The sequence below is a fragment of the Salvelinus fontinalis genome, chromosome 32, assembly GCF_029448725.1.
Source record: "Salvelinus fontinalis isolate EN_2023a chromosome 32, ASM2944872v1, whole genome shotgun sequence".
Lineage (NCBI taxonomy): Eukaryota > Metazoa > Chordata > Actinopteri > Salmoniformes > Salmonidae > Salvelinus > Salvelinus fontinalis.
The window spans coordinates 27,877,224-27,898,537 of NC_074696.1; the positions used below are offsets into that span (position 1 = coordinate 27,877,224).

General features: G+C 44.2%; 1 protein-coding gene across 7 annotated transcripts in view; it reads left to right on the forward strand.

The window, feature by feature from the left end:
* The window catches only part of LOC129831008 (succinate dehydrogenase assembly factor 3, mitochondrial-like), a 32,898-nt gene extending 19,021 nt beyond the window's left edge, over positions 1-13,877 (forward strand). For all 7 annotated transcript variants that reach the window (XM_055893969.1, XM_055893970.1, XM_055893975.1 and 4 more), the window contains one exon: positions 12,898-13,877. In XM_055893969.1, coding sequence (XP_055749944.1) covers positions 12,898-13,098 — 201 coding nt within the window. In that variant the 3' untranslated portion in view covers positions 13,099-13,877. The remainder of the gene's footprint in view (positions 1-12,897) is intronic.
* Positions 13,878-21,314: the final 7,437 nt, after the last annotated feature.

The following is a 21,314-nucleotide window of genomic DNA, read 5'->3' on the forward strand; positions in this document are numbered from 1 at the left end:
AGAGCTTCTTCAGAAGGTGTAAGGGAGATAAAAGGCCCAACAACAATGTTGATAATGCAGACAGCGGAGCCCGAGACTGCGAGAGAAAAAAAGAGCCTTATTCAACGGAAAATATGATGTTATACCTAAAATATGTCTTTATTGTGACAGGTGACTCGCATGCTCCAAGCCCCCTGTGCGTAGTATGTGGAGATAGGCAATCTAACGAGGCAATGAAGCCCTCAAAACTGCTTCGGCACATCGAATCCAAGCACCCTGCACTTAAAGACAATCCTGTTGAATTCTTTGAGCGAAGAAAGCAAAGAAAACGTGAACAAGAAGGACAGAAGCAAGTCTTGAAAGCCAACGCATCAACAAACGTGGCTGCACTGAGAGAGTCATACTTAGTGGCTAGCTGTATTGCTAAGGCCAAGAAGCATTTCACTATTGGCGAGGAGTTGATTCTACCTGCTGCTAAGGACATTTGCTGTGAACTCTTAGGAGAGGCTGCAGCTAAAATGATAGCACAGGTTCCTCTTTCGGCTAAAAATGTATTTATCCTTTCCGTGCGGCCCGGTATCGGTCCGCGGCCCGGTGTTTGGGGACCCCTGCTCTAAGACGTTGGGTCTATGTTGTTAGACACACACACACACACACACACACACACACACACACACACACACACACACACACACTCATCCAACGGGTATTTTGTGACAGGTACTGGCTCTGTCTGTATCTGTCTGTAAAATTGCCTTACAGGCAGACTGGCATAGGCCTGTGTCCTGATAGCCTCCAAGGATTTGTTTAGCAAACCATTTATTAATTTATGTATAATAATCTAACCAATAATTATGTATCTCATTTGTCTTACAGGAGGTCATCATTAATGAATTATCCTTATTCATGAACTAATCATAATTGATAGGATTGATTTAGCCTAGTGCTTTCTACCAGCTGTTCAATATGCTTCATATGATATAGTGGTAAACTGATGCCAGATATGGCCCAGTACTACAATGACTGTCTGTGAGGTACCAACAGAGTGTTTTTCCAGTGTAATGATGAATTAAAGAGGAAGGGAGTCCATCGTCCTGCATTAATGAGTCAAATGAAGTGGTGACGGAATGGCAGCTGGATGCCAGAGCAGAGAGAATGTAGTTCTTTTGTCTGTCACCTCCTCTTTTCTCCTCTCTCTTCCTCTCTTCTTCTTATCTTCTCCTCTCCTTCTCTCTTCTTCTCATCTTCTCCTCTCTTCTTCTCTTCTTATCTTCTCCTCTCTTCTCCTTTTCTCCTCTCTTCTCTTCTCTTCTCCTCATCCTTTCCTGGCTACATACAAATATCTTCATCACTTGCGGTTGTCTTGGTCCAATTGCTCTCGCAGAATATATTTTTTCTCATATGATCGTAGCCTTGGTAAATAAAAGGTTTTTAAAAATCAGTGGAAATAGCTTATGTTAAATGGTTTATCTTTAGGCCTAGGCTAAATCATGAGTCATGACTCACCACGTTCCCCACTCTCCATACATTAATGTACACATTCATGTACATACTACCTCAATGGGCCCGACCAACCAGTGCCCCCACACATTGGCTAACCGGGCTATCTGCGTGGTGTCCCGCCACCCACCACCCGCCAACCCCTCTTTTACGCTACTGCTACTCTCTGTTCATTATATATGCATAGTCACTTTAACCATATCTACATGTACATACTACCTCAATCAGCCTGACTAATCGGTGTCTGTATATAGCCTTGCTACTGTTTTTTTCACTGTCTTAACTGTTGTTTTATTTCTTTACTTACATATTGTTCACCTAATACTTTGTTGCACTTGGTTAGAGTCTGTAAGTAAGTATTTCACTGTAAGGTCTATCTATACTTGTTGTATTCGGCGCACGTGACAAATATTGAGCGCACGTGACAAAATTAGATGTATAGCTAGCTACATGAGCAGTGTGAACAGCGGGCCTTGCTCCTTGACATGGTATGTGATAGGGCTGGGACGATACCAGTATTGCGATGCTCGTTAGTATCGTGGCAAGGAAACTAAACACAAAGCAGATGTAACTTCTTTAGGAAAACAGCCCTAGTGATGTACATAACCATCATGATGTTGTCATCCAGAGTCACATTTATGCATATTCCAAGCTATAGAACACAATATTTTACATACAGCAGGTTTTTAAAAGAACTAAAAGTCTTCTTCGTGTTTTCATTTTTGCCATGGAAAAAATATTGCGGTACTGGTAACATCACAGCCCCAGTATGTGTACCTATCAACCTAGATACGTTGTAGTGAAAAGATACAGAGGGAAATGGGATCAAAGAAAGATGCAAAAACATCATTTTTTTCTAACTGTGAACATTGGACAATGACAATAGGAGTTACAGGATAAGAGTGGTTTGGAATGTATGCTGAATTTTTTTACAAGGTGCATGTGCCCTTAAAGTTGAAAAACGTAGGAGCATAAAAATAAATTTAGGAGTACAATCAATGTATTTGAGGAAGAGTGTTTTAATGATAAGAAATTACAAAAATGTTAATAATAAAATGTTTTTGCCGTGGTCCATGCTCAATCAGGCACAATGCACCCCCAAATATTTTAGTCACTTAGTTGAGACAATGTTCAGTTGTCCCTTTAAGGTTGCTGTGGTAATAGTGAAACTGGCATGTCTCTGAATGAGACTGAATCTCTGTTATTCGCTAGCACATGCAGCAAACTCAAACTAACATTGAAAAATAACTTGGTGTGTGAACAAAAGGATGTAAATAGCCAAGCAGCACGAGGACAAAGTCACACTACTAGACTTCTGGCTAAATTAGACAAACTTCTCTGTGGTGGGCTTCATTTTTTAAAACTTTCAGCACTTCAAATAGATCTACAGTGCAAGCACAGTATAGAAATAGAATGGGCATCCTCATTCAAGTCAATGGTATCATAATGGGTGCCCGATTCTTATCATATGTTACGAATCCAAAACAGAAAAACCTTATTTACGTAATTATTCAGACCCTTTGCTATGAGACTGGAATCCTGTGCATCCTGTTTCCATTGATCATCCTTGTGATCTTTTTACAACTTGATTGGAGTCCACCTGTGGTAAATTCAAATGATTGTACATGATTTGGAAAGGCACACACCTATCTATATAAGGTCCCACAGTTGACAGTGCATGTCAGAGCAAAAACCAAGCCATGGGGTTGAAGGAATTGTCAGAGAGCTCCGAGACAGGATTGTGTCGAGGCACAGATCTGGGGAAGGGTACCAAAACATGTCTGCAGCATTGAAGATCCCCAATAACGCAGTGGCCTCCATCATTCTTAAATGGAAGAAGTTTGGAACCACCAAGACTCTTCCGCGAGCTGGCTGCCCGGCCAACCTGAGCAATCGGGGGAGAAGGGCCTTGGTCAGGGAGGTGACCAAGAACCCGATGGTCACTCTGACAGAGATCCAGAGTTCCTCTGTGGAGATGGTAGTACCTTCCAGAAGGACAACCATCTCTGCATCACTCCACCAATCCGGCCTTTACGGTAGAGTGGCCAGACGGAAGACACTCCTCAGTAAAAGGCACGCTTGGAGTTTGCAAAAAGGTACATAAAGCCTCTCAGACCATGAGAAACCAGAGTCTCTGGTCTGATGAAACCAAGATTGAACTCTTTGGCCTGAATGCCAAGCGTCACGTCTGGCGGGAACCTGGCACCATCCCTACAGTAAAACATGGTGGTGGCAGCGTCATGCTGTGGGAATGTTTTTCAGCGGCAGGGACTGGGAGACTAGTCAGGATTGAGGGGAGGATGAACGGAGCAAAGTACAGATTGATCTTTGATGAAAACCTGCTCCAGAGCACTCAGGACCTCAGACTGGGACGAAGGTTCACCTTCCAACAGTATAACAACCCTAAGCACACAGCCAAGACAACGTAGGAGTGGATTTGGAAACAAGTCTCAATGTCCTTGAGTGGCCCAGCCAGAGCCCGGACTTGAACCCAATTGAACATCTCTGGAAAGACCTGAAAATAGCTGTGCAGCGATGCTCCCCATCCAACATGACAGAGCTTGAGAGGATCTGCAGAGAAGAATGGGAGAAACTCCTCAAATACAGGTGTGCCAAGCTTGTAGCATCATTCCCAAGAAGACTCAAAGCTGTAATCGCTGCCAAAGGTGCAACAAAATACTGAGTAAAGGGTCTGAATACTTATTTAAATGTGATATTTAAGTTAATCTTTAATGAAGAATTTGTAAACAATTCAAAAAACATATTTTTGCTTTGTCATTATGGGGAATTGTGTGTAGGTTGATGAGGGGAAAGAAAACAATTTAATCCATTTTAGAATAAGGCTGTAACATAACAAAATGTGGATAAAGTCAAGGGTCTGAATACTTTCCGAATGCACTGTACTTTGTATCCCTCATTTACTCAAGTGTTTCCATTATTTTAGCAGTTATCTTTACTTTGAAAAGTTTGTGGTCGTACGCACATCCTTAAAAAACATAGTTGCTGGGCTAATAAAGTATGCTAGTATAGAACCTGAAGGCCCTCACACTGTTAAAGCTCCCAATTCACAGCTTTATTGACAACGTTTCCATCCCAAACAGATCTTCTTCTGGTCAAATTATTGCATCACAATACCAGGCAGCCATTAAGTGTACCGCTGAGTTTACTAGTCACATTTTTTAATTTTACCTTTTATTTAACTAGGAAAGTCAATTAAGAACAAATTCTTATTCACAATTAACCTACCGGGTTAACTGCCTTGTTCAGAGGCAGAACAACAGATTTTTACCTTGTCAGCTCGGGGATTCGATCCAGCAACCTTTCGGTTACTGGCCCCACGCTCTAACTACTAGGCTACCTGCTACCCCAAATAGAATGAAAGAACGGGCTTGGAACCTCGAACCCAGGTAGCCTAGTGGTTTGAGCATTAGACTTGTAACCGAAAAGTTGCAACATCAAATCCCCAAGCTGACAAGGTAAAAAAATCTATCGTTCTGCCCCTGAACAAGGCAGTTAACCCACTGTTCCTAGGCCTTCGTTGAAAATAAGAATTTGTCCTTCACTGACTTGCCTAGTTAGATAAAGGTTCAATTTAAATAAAAAATGTATACATTTAAAAATATATATATATTTCTGTGGCGCACATCCCCCCCAGACACAGCTGCTATGCAAGATGGGAAATGGGATTGGTATTTCTTTGTGCGATTACCATGCAGTGAAACAAAATAGCTACGGCTGCAATTTATTTTGCACATATTTTTTTGTCGCACATGTCAGTAAAATGGTGGCGCTGTAGAGCCCTGATGTAACCAATGCATTCGGATTCAGAATCCTCCCATCTCTCTCTTCCCCCTCTCTTTCTCTCTATTCATTCATTAAGGAGTGGGTGAATCACCGCTCCCTTCCTCCATCCAAGCTGCCTCAGAGAAGTGCAGAAGGGCGGCAGGCAGAGCCCAAAGAACAGACAAAGAGCGAGACTCCTAAATGTGATTACATACACATACACACACAAACACACAAACACACACAGACTCCTAACCAGATTACAAGCACTGAGTGTTCAGTCTGGTTCAGTTGCATAGGAACCCGTGGAATAGAGCTGCTCCTAATAAATCGCCCTGTATCAAAACAGACAAGCTCTCACATGAGGGGGAGAGACACCACAGAAGCAGGGACTAGGTCTGCTTAATACAGCCAGTATGTTAGGGACTCGGGAGAGAGAGAGAGGAGTGGGAATTACCTTTAGAGAGAGAGAGAGAGATTCGCAGCCGACCATGCGTTTGAGTTGTCGAGAGTCAGAGGGAGGTTTTGACCAACCAAAGCTAACCTAGCAAGACTAGGGACTACTTTACCCACATTGCTTTGGAGCAAATCTAGTCGTATAGTTTAGACTAAATAGGTTTACGGAAGAGATGCATTAAAAAAGTACACAGATTGTCTGTTGTTCAAAACTTACTCTGAGGAAGTAGAATAGATTGGATATCAGCTTTATACTGAATTTGTTGTTACAATGGACAAATAAAGTTGTACTGTAACCTTGAGAAATTCATTTCTACATGACAGTCAACAGGTTTCCCAAAAAGTTTGAATATAAATGTGACATTGAAATGTCTGTCCTGGCTCCAGCACAGGACTGCTCTCCTCTGTCTCCAAGAAAATATGACCCCTTGGCCAACACTCAAAATAATTCCATTATGTACAAGACAGGAGCAAGCTTTTTAGACAAATGGCCTGTTATTTGTTAAATTGAACCTCTTCCAGAACCTTACGATGTCTTTATGAATGGCTCGATGCGAGGTCCAAACATGTTCTAACTCCAGACAGGGATATGTATTTCATTTGTATGAATAAAAACAGATGTTTGCTCTATATCTCCTTGTTGTTGATTCGTAAATGGTCTTGACACAGATTTAACATGTCTGTCTGGGCTGAGTTTAATGACACACTATGTTGTCTTGGGCATGGTCCAGCAGAGGTCACACTAGCTTGATGTGTCCCATCATCTGTCCCAGTAGCATAGCAAGGGGGATACCAGGGAAAAGGAATCATTGAAAAGGATTGGTTGACTGTTCTGTTACCTGTATTTGCCACTCCACGGTTAGAGTGATCAGCCTCTGATATTGATCAGATTGTCCTGCACAAATGTGATCACTATGCGGAGTGCACTCACTGCACTGTATTAGTTAAGTGGTTTGGTCCTCTTTATGCAGTAGTGTGTGCTTTGAGAGCTGCAAGAGGGTACTCTGAAGGGTTGACATTTTAGAAAATAAAAATGGATTCCCGTCCCCCATATCTCTTATAGTTAGTGTCAGCCCTAGACTCTTGCCTTTCCTGATATTGTACAATGTACAGTCGTGGCCAAAAGTTTTGAGAATGACAAATATTAATTTCCACAAAGTTTGATGCTTCAATGTCTTTCGATATTTTTGTCAGATGTTACTATGGGAATACTGAAGTATATTTTCAAGCATTTCATACGTGTCAAAGGCTTTTATTGACAATTACATGAAGTTGATGCAAAGAGTCAATATTTGCAGTGTTGACCCTTCTTTTTCAAGACCTCTGCAATCTGCCCTGGCATGCTGTCTATTAACTTCTGGGCCACATCCTGACTGATGGCAGCCCATTCTTGCATAATCAATGCTTGGAGTTTGTCAGAATTTGTGGGTTTTTGTTTGTCCACCCGCCTCTTGAGGATTGACCACAAGTTCTCAATGGGATTAAGGTCTGGGGAGTTTCCTGGCCATGGACCCAAAATATCGATGTTTTGTTCCCAGGGCCACTTAGTTATCACTTTTACCTTATGGCAAGGTGCTCCATCATGATGGAAAAGGCATTGTTCTTCACCAAACTGTTCCTGGATGGTTGGGAGAAGTTGCTCTCGGAGGATATGTTGGTACCATTCTTTATTCATGGCTGTGTTCTTAGGCAAAATTGTGAGTGAGCCCACTCCCTTGGCTGAGAAGCAATCCCACACATGAGTGGTCTCAGGATGCTTTACTGTTGGCATGACACAGGACTGATGGTAGTGTTCATCTTGTCTTCTCCGGACAAGCTGCTGGACTTTCTTGGGCACCCTGAAGCCTTCTTTACAACAATTGAACCGCTCTCCTTGAAGTTCTTGATCATCCGATAAATGGTTGATTTAGGTGCAATCTTACTGGCAGCAATATCCTTGCCTGTGAAGCCCTTTTTGTGCAAAGCAATGATGACGGCACATGTTTCCTTGCAGGCAGCCATGTTTGACAGAGGAAGAACAATGATTCCAAGCACCACCCTCCTTTTGAAGCTTCCAGTCTGTTATTTGAACTCAATCAGCATGACAGAGTGATCTCCAGCCCTGTCCTCGTCAACACTCACACCTGTGTTAATGAGAGAATCACTGACATAATGTCAGCTGGTCCTTTTGTGGCAGGGCTGAAATGCAGTGGAAAGGTTTTTTTCGGATTCAGTTCATTTGCATGGCAAAGAGGGACTTTGCAATTCATCTGATCACTCTTCATAACATTCTGGAGTATATGCAAATTGCCATCATACAAACTGAGGCAGCAGACTTTGTGAAAATTAATTATTGTGTCGTGGCCAAAAGTTTTGAGAATGACTGTAGTGTGACAGACTGGCATGTTGGAGGACACCATTGAGTTGCCAAAATATTTTCTGCTAGCCCTGAACAGTTCTGAACCACACGCCTCTGCAAATACCACTGTATATTGCTTATTTGACGCAACAATATGTATGACCTGCGCTCCATTTCTGACCAGGTCTGACTGGCTGCGTTGCAGGTTAGGTGTGGGCTATGACCTCTATTAACCCTTAAAATGACCTCAAATCATCCGCCAGTGACCCCTGTAGTGTCCGTATCAAATCCCATGATACTGTCAGTCCAGGAATTCAGAGATAAGAATCGGAGAATACTCCTTTATAACCAATCAACCTTACGTGGTGCTATTGAATAGATCCGTGCTGTAGAAGGGCTTGATTCATGCGCATCATATTTTCCCCAGGTAAACAGGCCAATGATGTTTCTCTATAGACTCCAGGGATATGGGCTTTCCATATTGATGTGATATATTCATACATAGCCTATCTATTGTGTTTCCTTAATAGTTTTCATTAATTCAGTTGAATTGGCTACTGAATATCCTCTGTAGGCATAGGTTTGCCAGAGCAATGGATTCGCTGGAGGGGAATGGAATGGTTAGTTCTTTGATATGTCTAAAGCCGTGGTTCTCTGTGTGTACCTGGCCTATCCACACAGGGTACTTGGGAAGACACAAGCCGATTGATCATTTGCACATCAGGGGGTACTTTGAGCATGTGATTAGGGGTACAGTAATCAGAAATAGGGCTGTTACGGTGACTGTATTACCGCCACACCGGCAGTCATCAGTCATGCCAGCAGTAAAATTCCATGTGACCGTTGAGTCTGCTTCCGTGCACTCTGGACATGCATTGGTAGTACCCAACTCACTAACAATCATCAGGTCCTAATGGCCTGGTACTCAGGGCTCTATTGTCCCTCCATCAGGTCCTAATGGCCTGGTACTCAGGGCTCTATTGTCCCTCCATCAGGTCCTAATGGCCTGGTACTCAGGGCTCTATTGTCCCTCCATCGGGTCCTAATGGCCTGGTACTCAGGGCTCTATTGTCCCTCCATCAGGTCCTAATGGCCTGGTACTCAGGGCTCTATTGTCCCTCCATCAGGTCCTAATGGCCTGGTACTCAGGGCTCTATTGTCCCTCCATCGGGTCCTAATGGCCTGGTACTCAGGGCTCTATTGTCCCTCCATCAGGTCCTAATGGCCTGGTACTCAGGGCTCTATTGTCCCTCCATCAGGTCCTAATGGCCTGGTACTCAGGGCTCTATTGTCCCTCCATCAGGTCCTAGTGGCCTGGTACTCAGGGTTCTATTGTCCCTCCATCGGGTCCTAATGGCCTGGTACTCAGGGCTCTATTGTCCCTCCATCGGGTCCTAATGGCCTGGTACTCAGGGCTCTATTGTCCCTCCATCAGGTCCTAATGGCCTGGTACTCAGGGCTCTATTGTCCCTCCATCGGGTCCTAATGGCCTGGTACTCAGGGCTCTATTGTTCCTCCATCAGGTCCTAATGGCCTGTTACTCAGGGCTCTATTGTCCCTCCATCTGGTCCTAATGTTTCACAAATTAAGCCCACGGCATACAGAGTTTGGGCGGAATATCACCTGTCACACAACGCGAGCATGCTCCTCAAACAGGAATATCACCTGTCACGCAGTGAGAGCATAAGCCTCAAACAGGAATATCACCTGTCACGCAGCGAGAGCATGCTCCTCAAACAGGAATATCACCTGTCACGCAGCGAGAGCATGCTCCTCAAACAGGAATATCACCTGTCACGCAGCGAGAGCATGAGCCTCAAACTGGAATATCACCTGTCACGCAGCGAGAGCATGCTCCTCAAACAGGAATATCACCTGTCACGCAGCGAGAGCATGAGCCTCAAACAGGAATATCACCTGTCACGCAGTGAGAGCATGCTCCTCAAACAGGAATATCACCTGTCACGCAGCGAGAGCATGAGCCTCAAACAGGAATATCACCTGTCACGCAGTGAGAGCATGCTCCTCAAACAGGAATATCACCTGTCACGCAGTGAGAGCATGCTCCTCAAACAGGAATATCACCTGTTACGCAGCGAGAGCATGCTCCTCAAACAGGAATATCACCTGTTACGCAGCGAGAGCATGCTCCTCAAACAGGAATATCACCTGTCACGCAGTGAGAGCATGCTCCTCAAACAGGAATATCACCTGTCACGCAGTGAGAGCATGCTCCTCAAACAGGAATATCACCTGTCACGCAGTGAGAGCATGCGCCTCAAACAGTGGTAATGTGTGGAGTGAAATAAGTGTTATATTTATTTCTCAGCTGCTCATATTAAGCACATGCTCCACTATAAACCTGAAGTAGCCTAGAAAAGGACCGGTGGGAGAGCACCTCCATTCACTATTCAAATGCATGCAGATATGTATTTTTGTCCCTGCCCCTGTTCCTGCTCATTTAATAATGGGCCATTCTAATCTAAATATATGTTACGTATTAGTAAATACGAGATTAAATTGAGAATAATCTGATGGGTGAAAATATGATCGATCACTTGATGAGGACTTTCTCAAGTCATCAATAGTCTCTAGTCGCATCATGCAGCCCATATATCTTTTGATTTCTAAGACATTCTAGTATTTGTATCATTCACAACTAAAGTTGCCAAATAACTCTAAATCTAGCATATAGGACCTGTTTCAAATGATCACTTTTACACTCAACATAGCCACTTCATATGCACACTCGCTCCGTAATGGGATAAATATCCTTTCTATTTTATTCAGCTAAGTTCAATTATATTTTTATTACTTTAAAATATAAAATAATGGCTCAGGACTTATAAACATATCTTGTCTGCTAACTGAACAAGCCTACAGTCTATGGCACATAGCCAGATAACACAGTAAACCAACTCATATTCTGTTCTTCTGAAATACATTTTCTTCATATCATAATGTTTCTTTAGACCTGAATAAAATAAATAATGGATTTATTGTGATGGTGTATATTCAATTGATTTATTAGAATTTTTAAATTGTAGATGTTCCAAAGATGCTCATCAGTGGTTTGTATTCATGGAGGCCTGGAGATGCTAAACATTTATGTTCATTAACGATCAATTACCGTGAGACCGGCAGTCTTTTGCATGACAATAACCGCCTGACAAAATGTCATTACCGCCAGAGCCCTAAATAAAATAAATAATAACACTGTCATGACACATGTATTTATAGTTGTTGTGACATATATGTTTATTGCGTTGTTTTATGGCTGGTTTTGACACCTACATAAGAATTTCAAAACCTACCACACAAGGCAAAACATTCCATTACACCATAGCCTACTTGTCAGCAGTATGTTTATGTTATATAGCATTTTCTGAAGTTGACCATGTTAAATGATCATTGTAATTGTGCACACATTGATGTCAGACATGCACCTACCTCAATGCTCTGTTTCTGGCGACTGGGATGAATGCAGGAGCACGTTTCAGGATTAGGACAAGACACCCTCTTTTTGACTGATGACTGACATAAGGCCATGTACGTGATAAGCCTGGGTGGCTTATGATTGATGCTCATAATGCTTTATGACACTGTCAAAAAGCATATCTTCTTAGTCCAAGTAAAGTGACACAGGATGGTCATAATGCTTCTTGACAGTGTCAACGTGTGAAAACGTGACTTTAAAGAATTCAGTACAACAACAACAACAACAACAAAGAATTTAAGAAACAAACTTTCAATAGAAAGGAATCTTCTTGGCAGGGAAAAAACACATTTGAACAAATGTGGGTTTTGATACTCTTATGTAGGTGTCATAACCAGGCATAAAACGCAATATATGTCACAACAGGTGTAAATATATAGGTCATGACAGTGTTACAACCATATTGTGACAAGTTGTGTCAGCTGTTATGACATGGTTATGACCGTGTCATAACGTGTTATGTCGGTAGGTGTCAAGTAAAGTGTTACCGGAAATTAATTGTCTTAATGATCCTTTATTTCTCTTTTCTGTGTAGAACTACCAGGACAGTCTAAATGTTCCCTATCTGTCTCTGCTCTAGAACTACCAGGACAGTCTAAATGTTCCCTATCTGTCTCTGCTCTAGAACTACCAGGACAGTCTAAATGTTCCCTATCTGTCTCTGCTCTAGAACTACCAGGACAGTCTAAATGTTCCCTATCTGTCTCTGCTCTAGAACTACCAGGACAGTCTAAATGTTCCCTATCTGTCTCTGCTCTAGAACTACCAGGACAGTCTAAATGTTCCCTATCTGTCTCTGCTCTAGAACTACCAGGACAGTCTAAATGTTCCCTATCTGTCTCTGCTCTAGAACTACCAGGACAGTCTAAATGTTCCCTATCTGTCTCTGCTCTAGAACTACCAGGACAGTCTAAATGTTCCCTATCTGTCTCTGCTCTAGAACTACCAGGACAGTCTAAATGTTCCCTATCTGTCTCTGCTCTAGAACTACCAGGACAGTCTAAATGTTCCCTATCTGTCTCTGCTCTAGAACTACCAGGACAGTCTAAATGTTCCCTATCTGTCTCTGCTCTAGAACTACCAGGACAGTCTAAATGTTCCCTATCTGTCTCTGCTCTAGAACTACCAGGACAGTCTAAATGTTCCCTATTTGTCTCTGCTCTAGAACTACCAGGACAGTCTAAATGTTCCCTATCTGTCTCTGCTCTAGAACTACCAGGACAGTCTAAATGTTCCCTATCTGTCTCTGCTCTAGAGCTACTAGGACAGTCTAAATGTTCCCTATCTGTCTCTGCTCTAGAGCTACCAGGATAGTCTAAATGTTCCTTCTCTGTCTTTGCTCTAGAACTACCGTGACACCTTGCAGACCCAGGTGCTGGAGTCTGCAAGGGACCGTGTGAAGAAGGTGGAGTTTGGAGCAGAGTTGTCGGAGGGGGATCTCAAACTGTTCCAGGACGAGCAGGTGGGACAGCTGTATGAGCTGATGCTGGAGTCCACCAAGCCCAACAGACAGTTCGACATCCAGGAGGAAGGATTCAAGAAGTGAAGGAGTAGACCAGGATGCTCCCATACTGAACAGATAGGGAGGTGGTTCATCTCAATAGTTTAAAGTGTCTCTTTCCTTGTCTCCTCTCCTTTATATACGATTTTCTTTTTTTTCATTGAACCTGTATTTTTACAGGACAGGTTAGTCTCATTTAGTCACTTATTCAAGAGAGAGACGTTTCATTTCCCACAGTGGACACCCCACAGATATGTCCAATTCATCAGTGCAGAGGAAGAAAGGTGACGAGGGAGGAAGACACTTTAGACCAGGGGTCGGCAACAGGCAAGCCACGGGGCAAAACCATCCCGCAAGTGATTTTGTTTGGCCCGACAAAGTTTTTAGTGAAAAAGGACTAGCATCTTAAGGAATTCAGCCAAAAAATGTAATTCAGGAACATTTGTTCCCAAGTATTTCCAGAAATGTAGAGAGAGACATATGTGATGGTGTTTCAATGTAATCAAGATATGAAATTATTGTTATTTTCAAATATCTGTTTTTGGGCTTGCTTTTGGTCAATTTGCAGTTTGCAAATGACAGAAATTGGCCTGCGGTTGAAATTGGCCTCTAGTTGCCCCCCTGCTTTAGACTATTGCGCTGGAGCCAGGGAGAAGAGTAAGGGATGTGTGACTTAGACTTGCCGCAAAATCTGAGGTATTCTGACTGGTACACCCCCGAAGAAACGAACTGCACTCAAGCCCCGAATGAAATTTAAGCTTTTAGGAAATGTTATAATTATATTAAAGTACTGTCTGTGAAATAAAAACACCACTGAATGCTCAGTATCTCTGTGTTAATTTCTTTTCTCTCTTGTTGTGTTTGTGAGGACAACGGAGGTTCCTGGAGAGGACCTGAAACTGTCACTACACTGTCACACTTATGCGTCACAACTAGCACACCATTCACTAAATAGTGCACTACTTTTGACCAGGGCCCATGGGCACTCCTTAGGGAATAGGGTGCCATTTTGGACCCTAACACTGTCAGTAATTAGCTTCATGGGAAGCTTCTCGCAGGAGCGTGAAGCAGTACTCATGTCTCAATATAGAGACAAAACGGAGACGATAGCAAAGAGAGAAGATGCATCTTTCCTCCAAAGATGCGAAGTATTAAAATAAGCGATTGAATCAATAACGCCACCTTTGTTCGGTCCCACTGCATAATCTGATCCATTGTAAGGGAATCGTGTTTGTGTCTGTCTTTGTCTGTGTGTTTCATTGTCAGTCATGTAGAAATATGAACATGTCCCCTCGTGTAGCAGCGAACGCTGTGAACCAAGATTAAGGGAGTGAAGGCAATGTGACAGAAGTCATTGTGCATCAACACATGTCATATTGCTCAAAAGCTCACACTTTTTATTCTACAATGAAGAGCATTTTGGGATAAAGAAATAGACATTGCATCGGGCAGACACAGAATGGCACATGGCAAAATGAATGGGGATTATCAACAAGATGGACAGTGGACAGAGCCTGCTTTTACCTAATGGGTTCTTTTTTATTTTTTATTTAACAAGGTAAGTCAGTGAAGAACAAGTTCTTATTTTCAATGACGGCTTAGGAGCAGTGAGTTAACTGCCTTGTTCAGGGGCAGAACGACAGATTTTTTACCTTGTCAGTTCGGGGTTTCGATCTTGCAGTTACTAGTCCAACGCTCTAACCACTAGGCTACCTGTCGCCCCATTCAATTATTGCTTTATCAAATGGCAATAGCACTGAGGCTCTGGTGTCAGTCTGGGACCTGAGTTATATTCTTCATATCTAAGAATAGGTTCTATGTTTTTTGTTGCTGAAAGAATCTGTTTCATGATCATATCTACAATATTCCATCCGTTGTTCCATTTTGTTTTTCCTTTTGTCTGTTGCTTGGTCAGACGTTTTATACTTGGTTTTCACAACCCAGTATGATGTACTCAATCTTACACATTGACGGACCGCTGGTCTGTAGTGTAGGCTGTACTGTCACACACACACACCTGAAACTGAAAATGTTCCCTCATTACGCACACACAGTGGGAGGTAGGTGTCAAAGACTCTAAGATCACACACCCTGCTCAGGAAACACACACGATGTTATGCTAGCAGACACAGCATGCTAGCAGAAGTCTATGGGGTAACACTAGTTAGCATTTGCTCCTGAAACTACCTCTAATTCTCTTCATAATGGACACAGAGACATAAATGGTATCCACGAGTTCATCTGACTCTGGGGTAGTAGATAAAGGGCCTTTTTGCCAAAACCCTGAAGTATCCCTTTAAAAGCAGCACTCTTTACTTCCTCAAGATTCACACACACAGGGAGCGGGGGATAGATCCATACGGAAACAGTCAGTAGAAGGGCATGTCACCTGGCTCTGAGCGGTTCCGACAAGCCAGAAAAGAAGTCTGTATCCAGGGGATTAGGGGGCGAGGAGCGATGTAGCGTGTAATCTCTCTGCCTCTGTCTGTGAACACTGGGAAAGGAGTGATCAACCAGGGTCGTGTTTGGCAACTTTTCAGACGCGCTGCTGCTGCTTCCAATGTAGAGAGGGAGGAGACGAGGAGGGGAGAAGATCTTAAACAAAGTGACAAAAATCAATGGCCCCAGTACAGCTTTATTTGCTGTCTTTATGTTAGCTGAATGGAGGAATATTCCCTTTAGTCACGCCTGCCCCTCTTACTGATCAATGCCAGTCTATGTGGTAATACTGAAATCTTAATGAGACCAATAGATACATAAGCACAAACAAAGAAGGATGCTCCTGCATCATGATCACATAGTTTAGAAGCATATGTTGTTCTACACCGTGATTGTTACGTTCCTCAGTTTCTGTGTTGTGGTTTTGTATGTGTGTGTATTTCAGGAAATGGCTTCCTGGAATCCTAAAGCAGTTGATTGGTCAGCCCCATCGCTGATTGGAGCTCTGACTCCTCCCTCTCGTCAGGGGAAACGGTTGTCTCTAAAATACCAACTCCTTCTCCAGCTTGATAAAACCCAGTGTTCCTCCCCCAGGAGCACTTTGTATGTCCTGTGTTGGTTGTTGGTCAGTGAAAGTTTTGTTGATGTTATTTTGTAGCCACTCCTTCAGGGTATGTGTATGCCAATGGGACTTTGTGTTTTTGGTTGATAAAATGTTTCACTTAAAGTGTTGGTTATTATTTTTCATTTGTTCCCAGGGGGGGAAGGGGAACGCACATTGGAAGTGTTTAGGCAAGAGGCGTACGGGCATACATAACCCCTAGTATTTAATCTGTCTAATCTCTTCCTCTGTTGTCCTTCCCCGCACCTATGATCACATACTTTTTCACTCCACGGGGAGTTGAGATGTAGCGGGGTGTTGAGTTTCCTCCTCCAAGAGGGGTGCGTAACATAATGGGGGATCATCCGGGATCATTAAACCCACTGGACCCTGCTGCTCTGAGTTCTCTGTGATTGTGGCGTGGTGGTAAGGTTGTGAGTTTGGATAACTTGTTTAGGTTACGTGTGTTCAGTAGGCTGCTGTGTACAAAATGGCTGCCTCAGCCGTCTCCAATTTTATTGATGTGCCCTCTGTTGATTGGCTGGTGGAGTTGTGTAAAGTAGACCTTTGCGCCATAGCTGACCATTGTGGACTCTCATTACGAAATCCCTAAAGGCTGAGCTTTTGGTCCTAGTCAGGGAGGGTTTAGTGAGAATTAATTTTCTCGTTGAAAGATGAGGGAGGCTTCAGGAGAGTAGACGGGTTGACCTTCCGATGCCAAGTTGGAGGACGGCGCAGAGGAAGGGGTTGCTCGTACCCCCTTTACATTGCTTCGATTTGACCTTTTCTCCGCTGCTTCGGGTCGTTCAGACGGGACCGCTAGGCTAAAGGTGAGGCTGGCCCGTTTGGAAATGGAGCAAAAAGATAATTAGACAGCTGGAGTTTGATTTAGAAATGAGGAAAATAGAAGCAGACAAGGACGTGAGGAACCGACAACTGGAGCGAGACACTGGCTCCAGTGGGAATCCACAACCATCATCAAGTCCACTTCGAAGTGAGTCAAAATATTGCCTTAGTCCCTCCATTTCGGGAGTCGGAAGTTGATTCCCATTTCTCTGCATTTGAGCATGTGGCCGCTGCGCTACATTGGCCACTCGAGGTTTGGCCGCTGCTGTTACAATGTAAATTGTCTGGGAAAGCCCAGGAAGTAGTAGCTGCTCTGTCCCTGGAAGACAGTTTACAGCATGATACAGTTAAAACAACCGTGTTGGGGTCGTATGAGTTGGTGCATGAAGCTTATAGGCAGCGCTTCAGGAACCACAAAAAACTCTCTCACTGTACTTTTGTTGAGTTTGCTAGGGACAAAGAGTCTCTGTTTAATCACTGGTGTTCAGCCAGCAAAGCTAACACCTTTGCTGATATTCGGGAGTTGATGCTGTTGGAGGATTTTAAAAGTAACCTCCCTGATAGAATTGGAGTTCATTTAAATGAACAGAAAGTGGCGACATTGGCCCAGGCAGCAGTGTTGGCAGATGAGTACGCTCTGACACACAACTGTTTGGTGCGCCTCGTTTTGAAGGCCGAACGATTACGTCATCAGTGCCTCGTTTGGGTCGTTTTTCCTCCGACGACACTTCTCACAAAATCTGTGACTGGAGTTGGAGTTAAAGGGCATCTACAGGGTGGTGGTGGAGGGACACTGGAGCAAAAACAGACCTGGGTCAAATAGGAGACTCTGGCCAAGATTCAAGCCAACACTGTCACGCCCTGATCTGTTTCACATGTCCTTGTGCTTGTCTCCACCCCCTCCAGGAGTTGCCCATCTTCCCCACTTATCATCGGGGTATTTATACCTGTGTTTTCTGTCTGTCTGTGCCAGTTAGTCTTGTTTGTCAAGTCAACCAGCGTTTTTGGTCTCAGCTTCTGCTTTTCCCAGTCTCTCTTTTCTCGCCCTCCTGGTTTTGACCCTTGCCTGTCCGGACTCTGAGCCCTCCTGCCTGACCACTCTGCCTTCCCCTGACCCTGAGCCTGCCTGCTGTCCTGTACCTTTGCCCCTACTCTGGATTACCGACACTCTGCCTGACCTGACCTGTCATTTGCCTGCCTCTGTTGCTGTAATAAACATTGTTACTTCAACACAGTCTGCATTTGGGTCTTACCTGAAACGTTATAAACACAGAACAGCAACCTGCGCATGGCATACTGTGAACCATCAGATCCTCCTCTCCACCCTCTCCGAGTTGGGCATCTCCGGCGCGGCCCACGCTTGGATTGCGTCCTACCTGACAGGTCGCTCCTACCAGGTGGCGTGGCGAGAATCTGTCTCCTCACCACGCGCTCTCACCACTGGTGTCCCCCAGGGCTCTGTTCTAGGCCCTCTCCTATTCTCGCTATACACCAAGTCACTTGGCTCTGTCATAACCTCACATGGTCTCTCCTATCATTGCTATGCAGACGACACACAATTAATCTTCTCCTTTCCCCCTTCTGATGACCAGGTGGCGAATCGCATCTCTGCATGTCTGGCAGACATATCAGTGTGGATGACGGATCACCACCTCAAGCTGAACCTCGGCAAGACGGAGCTGCTCTTCCTCCCGGGGAAGGACTGTCCGTTCCATGATCTCGCCATCACGGTTGACAACTCCATTGTGTCCTCCTCCCAGAGCGCTAAGAACCTTGGCGTGATCCTGGACAACACCCTGTCGTTCTCCACCAACATCAAGGCGGTGGCCCGTTCCTGTAGGTTCATGCTCTACAACATCCGCAGAGTACGACCCTGCCTCACACAGGAAGCGGCGCAGGTCCTAATCCAGGCACTTGTCATCTCCCGTCTGGATTACTGCAACTCGCTGTTGGCTGGGCTCCCTGCCTGTGCCATTAAACCCCTACAACTCATCCAGAACGCCGCAGCCCGTCTGGTGTTCAACCTTCCCAAGTTCTCTCACGTCACCCCGCTCCTCCGCTCTCTCCACTGGCTTCCAGTTGAAGCTCGCATCCGCTACAAGACCATGGTGCTTGCCTACGGAGCTGTGAGGGGAACGGCACCTCAGTACCTTCAGGCTCTGACCAGGCCCTACACCCAAACAAGGGCACTGCGTTCATCCACCTCTGGCCTGCTCGCCTCCCTACCACTGAGGAAGTACAGTTCCCGCTCAGCCCAGTCAAAACTGTTCGCTGCTCTGGCACCCCAATGGTGGAACAAACTCCCTCACGACGCCAGGACAGCGGAGTCAATCACCACCTTCCGGAGACACCTGAAACCCCACCTCTTCAAGGAATACCTAGGATAAAGCAATCCTTCTGCCCCCCCCCCCCCCCCCCTTAAAATGATCTAGATGCTCTATTGTAAAGTGGCTGTTCCACTGGATGTCATAAGGTGAATGCACCAATTTGTAAGTCGCTCTGGATAAGAGCGTCTGCTAAATGACTTAAATGTAAATGTATGGCGATTGTGCATATGGATATCCCCTTTAAGAGTAAATCGCAGTGCACAGATTCTCAGTTAGTTGGAATCCCAGCCACAGGAGAAATATCATCTTTTGGATGGTTCGCCAATTCTTAGTCAATTTATGTGCTGTATCTCCTACATTATAGTCTACATTAGAATGGTGTGTCTGATCTACCCCTGTAGAGGCTCTGTCCATATTAGAGCTAGACAGAAAGCACATACACCCTTTCAGATCTAAATAGGTTGCAGTACGGAGATGAGGAAGTGAAAGATCTGTCTGTAAGGAAGGAGGTTGTCTCTAATTTTGGAACACCACCCAGGAGGAAGTAATAGAGACAGCGTTTCATTTATTACAGTCAATTAAATGTTCAGGATAGATGTTAGTGATATTCGATGTTAGTGTGGAAAGTCTCCATGCACACTGTAACGTAGACTCAGGGAGTCAGGAAGCAAGTGCAGTTAGTGAGTTTAATGACAAACATGGAACGATACAAAACAAGGGAAGCGTCTAACACGGAAACATAAACAATATTGCCTGGTGGGTGATAACAAAGGAGGGTTGCCAGGACTGGTGTTTAGTAGACCGTCGAGCGCAGGAGTAGACCTGACACACACACACACACACACACACACAAAGTAGCCAGGCTACCTGAAATAACGGATAAATAGTTTAGTGCATCTAGCCCTTCATGCTGTTCTTCTGTCCTCAGGTAGTGTACACAGTACAAAATAGGTTATTTTAGTTTAAATAAACGCTGTGATTATGGTTTACTTAAAATAGCTGACTTTATAGACCTATGATTTTGAGAAGAGATTCAGTTATCAGTTGTATATGAATATGTACGAGACATATACAAATATATTATTTATTTGCGTATACTGGCATCGATGAGTTCCATTGAGCAGTATTAGAATAAGATAGATCTTACACTGGTCTTGAAAGAGAGGTCTTCGGTTGTCTGCTGTCCAATGGAAAGTGACAGGTTTTTATCTGAAGGGGCCCAGAGACAACTGTGTGTGTGTGTGTGTGTGTGTGTGTGTGTGTGTGTGTGTGTGTGTGTGTGTGTGTGTGTGTGTGTGTGTGTGTGTGTGTGTGTGTGTGTGTGTGTGTGTGTGTGTGTGTGTGTGTGTGTGTGTGTGTGTGTGTGTGTGTGTGTGTGTTATCTGAAGGGGCCCAGAGACACCTCTGTGTGTGTGTGTGTGTGTGTGTGTGTGTGTGTGTGTGTGTGTGTGTGTGTGTGTGTGTGTGTGTGTGTGTGTGTGTGTGTTATCTGAAGGGGCCCAGAGACACCTGTGTGTGTGTGTCATCTGAAGGGGCCAAAAGACACCTGTGTGGTGTGTGTGTGTGTGTGTGTGTGTGTGCGTGCGTGCGTGCGTGCGTGCGTGTTATCTGAAAGGGCCCAGAGACACCTGTGTGTGCGTGCGTGCGTGCGTGCGTGCGTGCGTGTGTGTGTGTGTTATCTGAAGGGGCCCAGAGACTTTGTCACTGATGATTCTCTTATTTGTTTACACACTGAATAATTCATGAACCAGGGGTTTGTTGTTCTTGGATGAACAACAAACAACACCCAAGTAAATAGATTAGCATGACAAAAGGAAAAAGTTTTGCGATATTGTTATGACACAGTGTTTCTCTAGTCTCTTTGTGGGAGAGGGAGCGTTAAGCATCACTATAACCGTCGTTTTTTAATGGATCTGAACCAGAATCAGCACAGTTGCTCCTCAAGCCATGGGTTTCCACAGAGCGGATTACAGCTTGTTCCTTCTGTTTATTTTGCTACATTTTTTTATTGTAAATGATGTCCCCCTGTTTCCTATTTCACCCGTTCT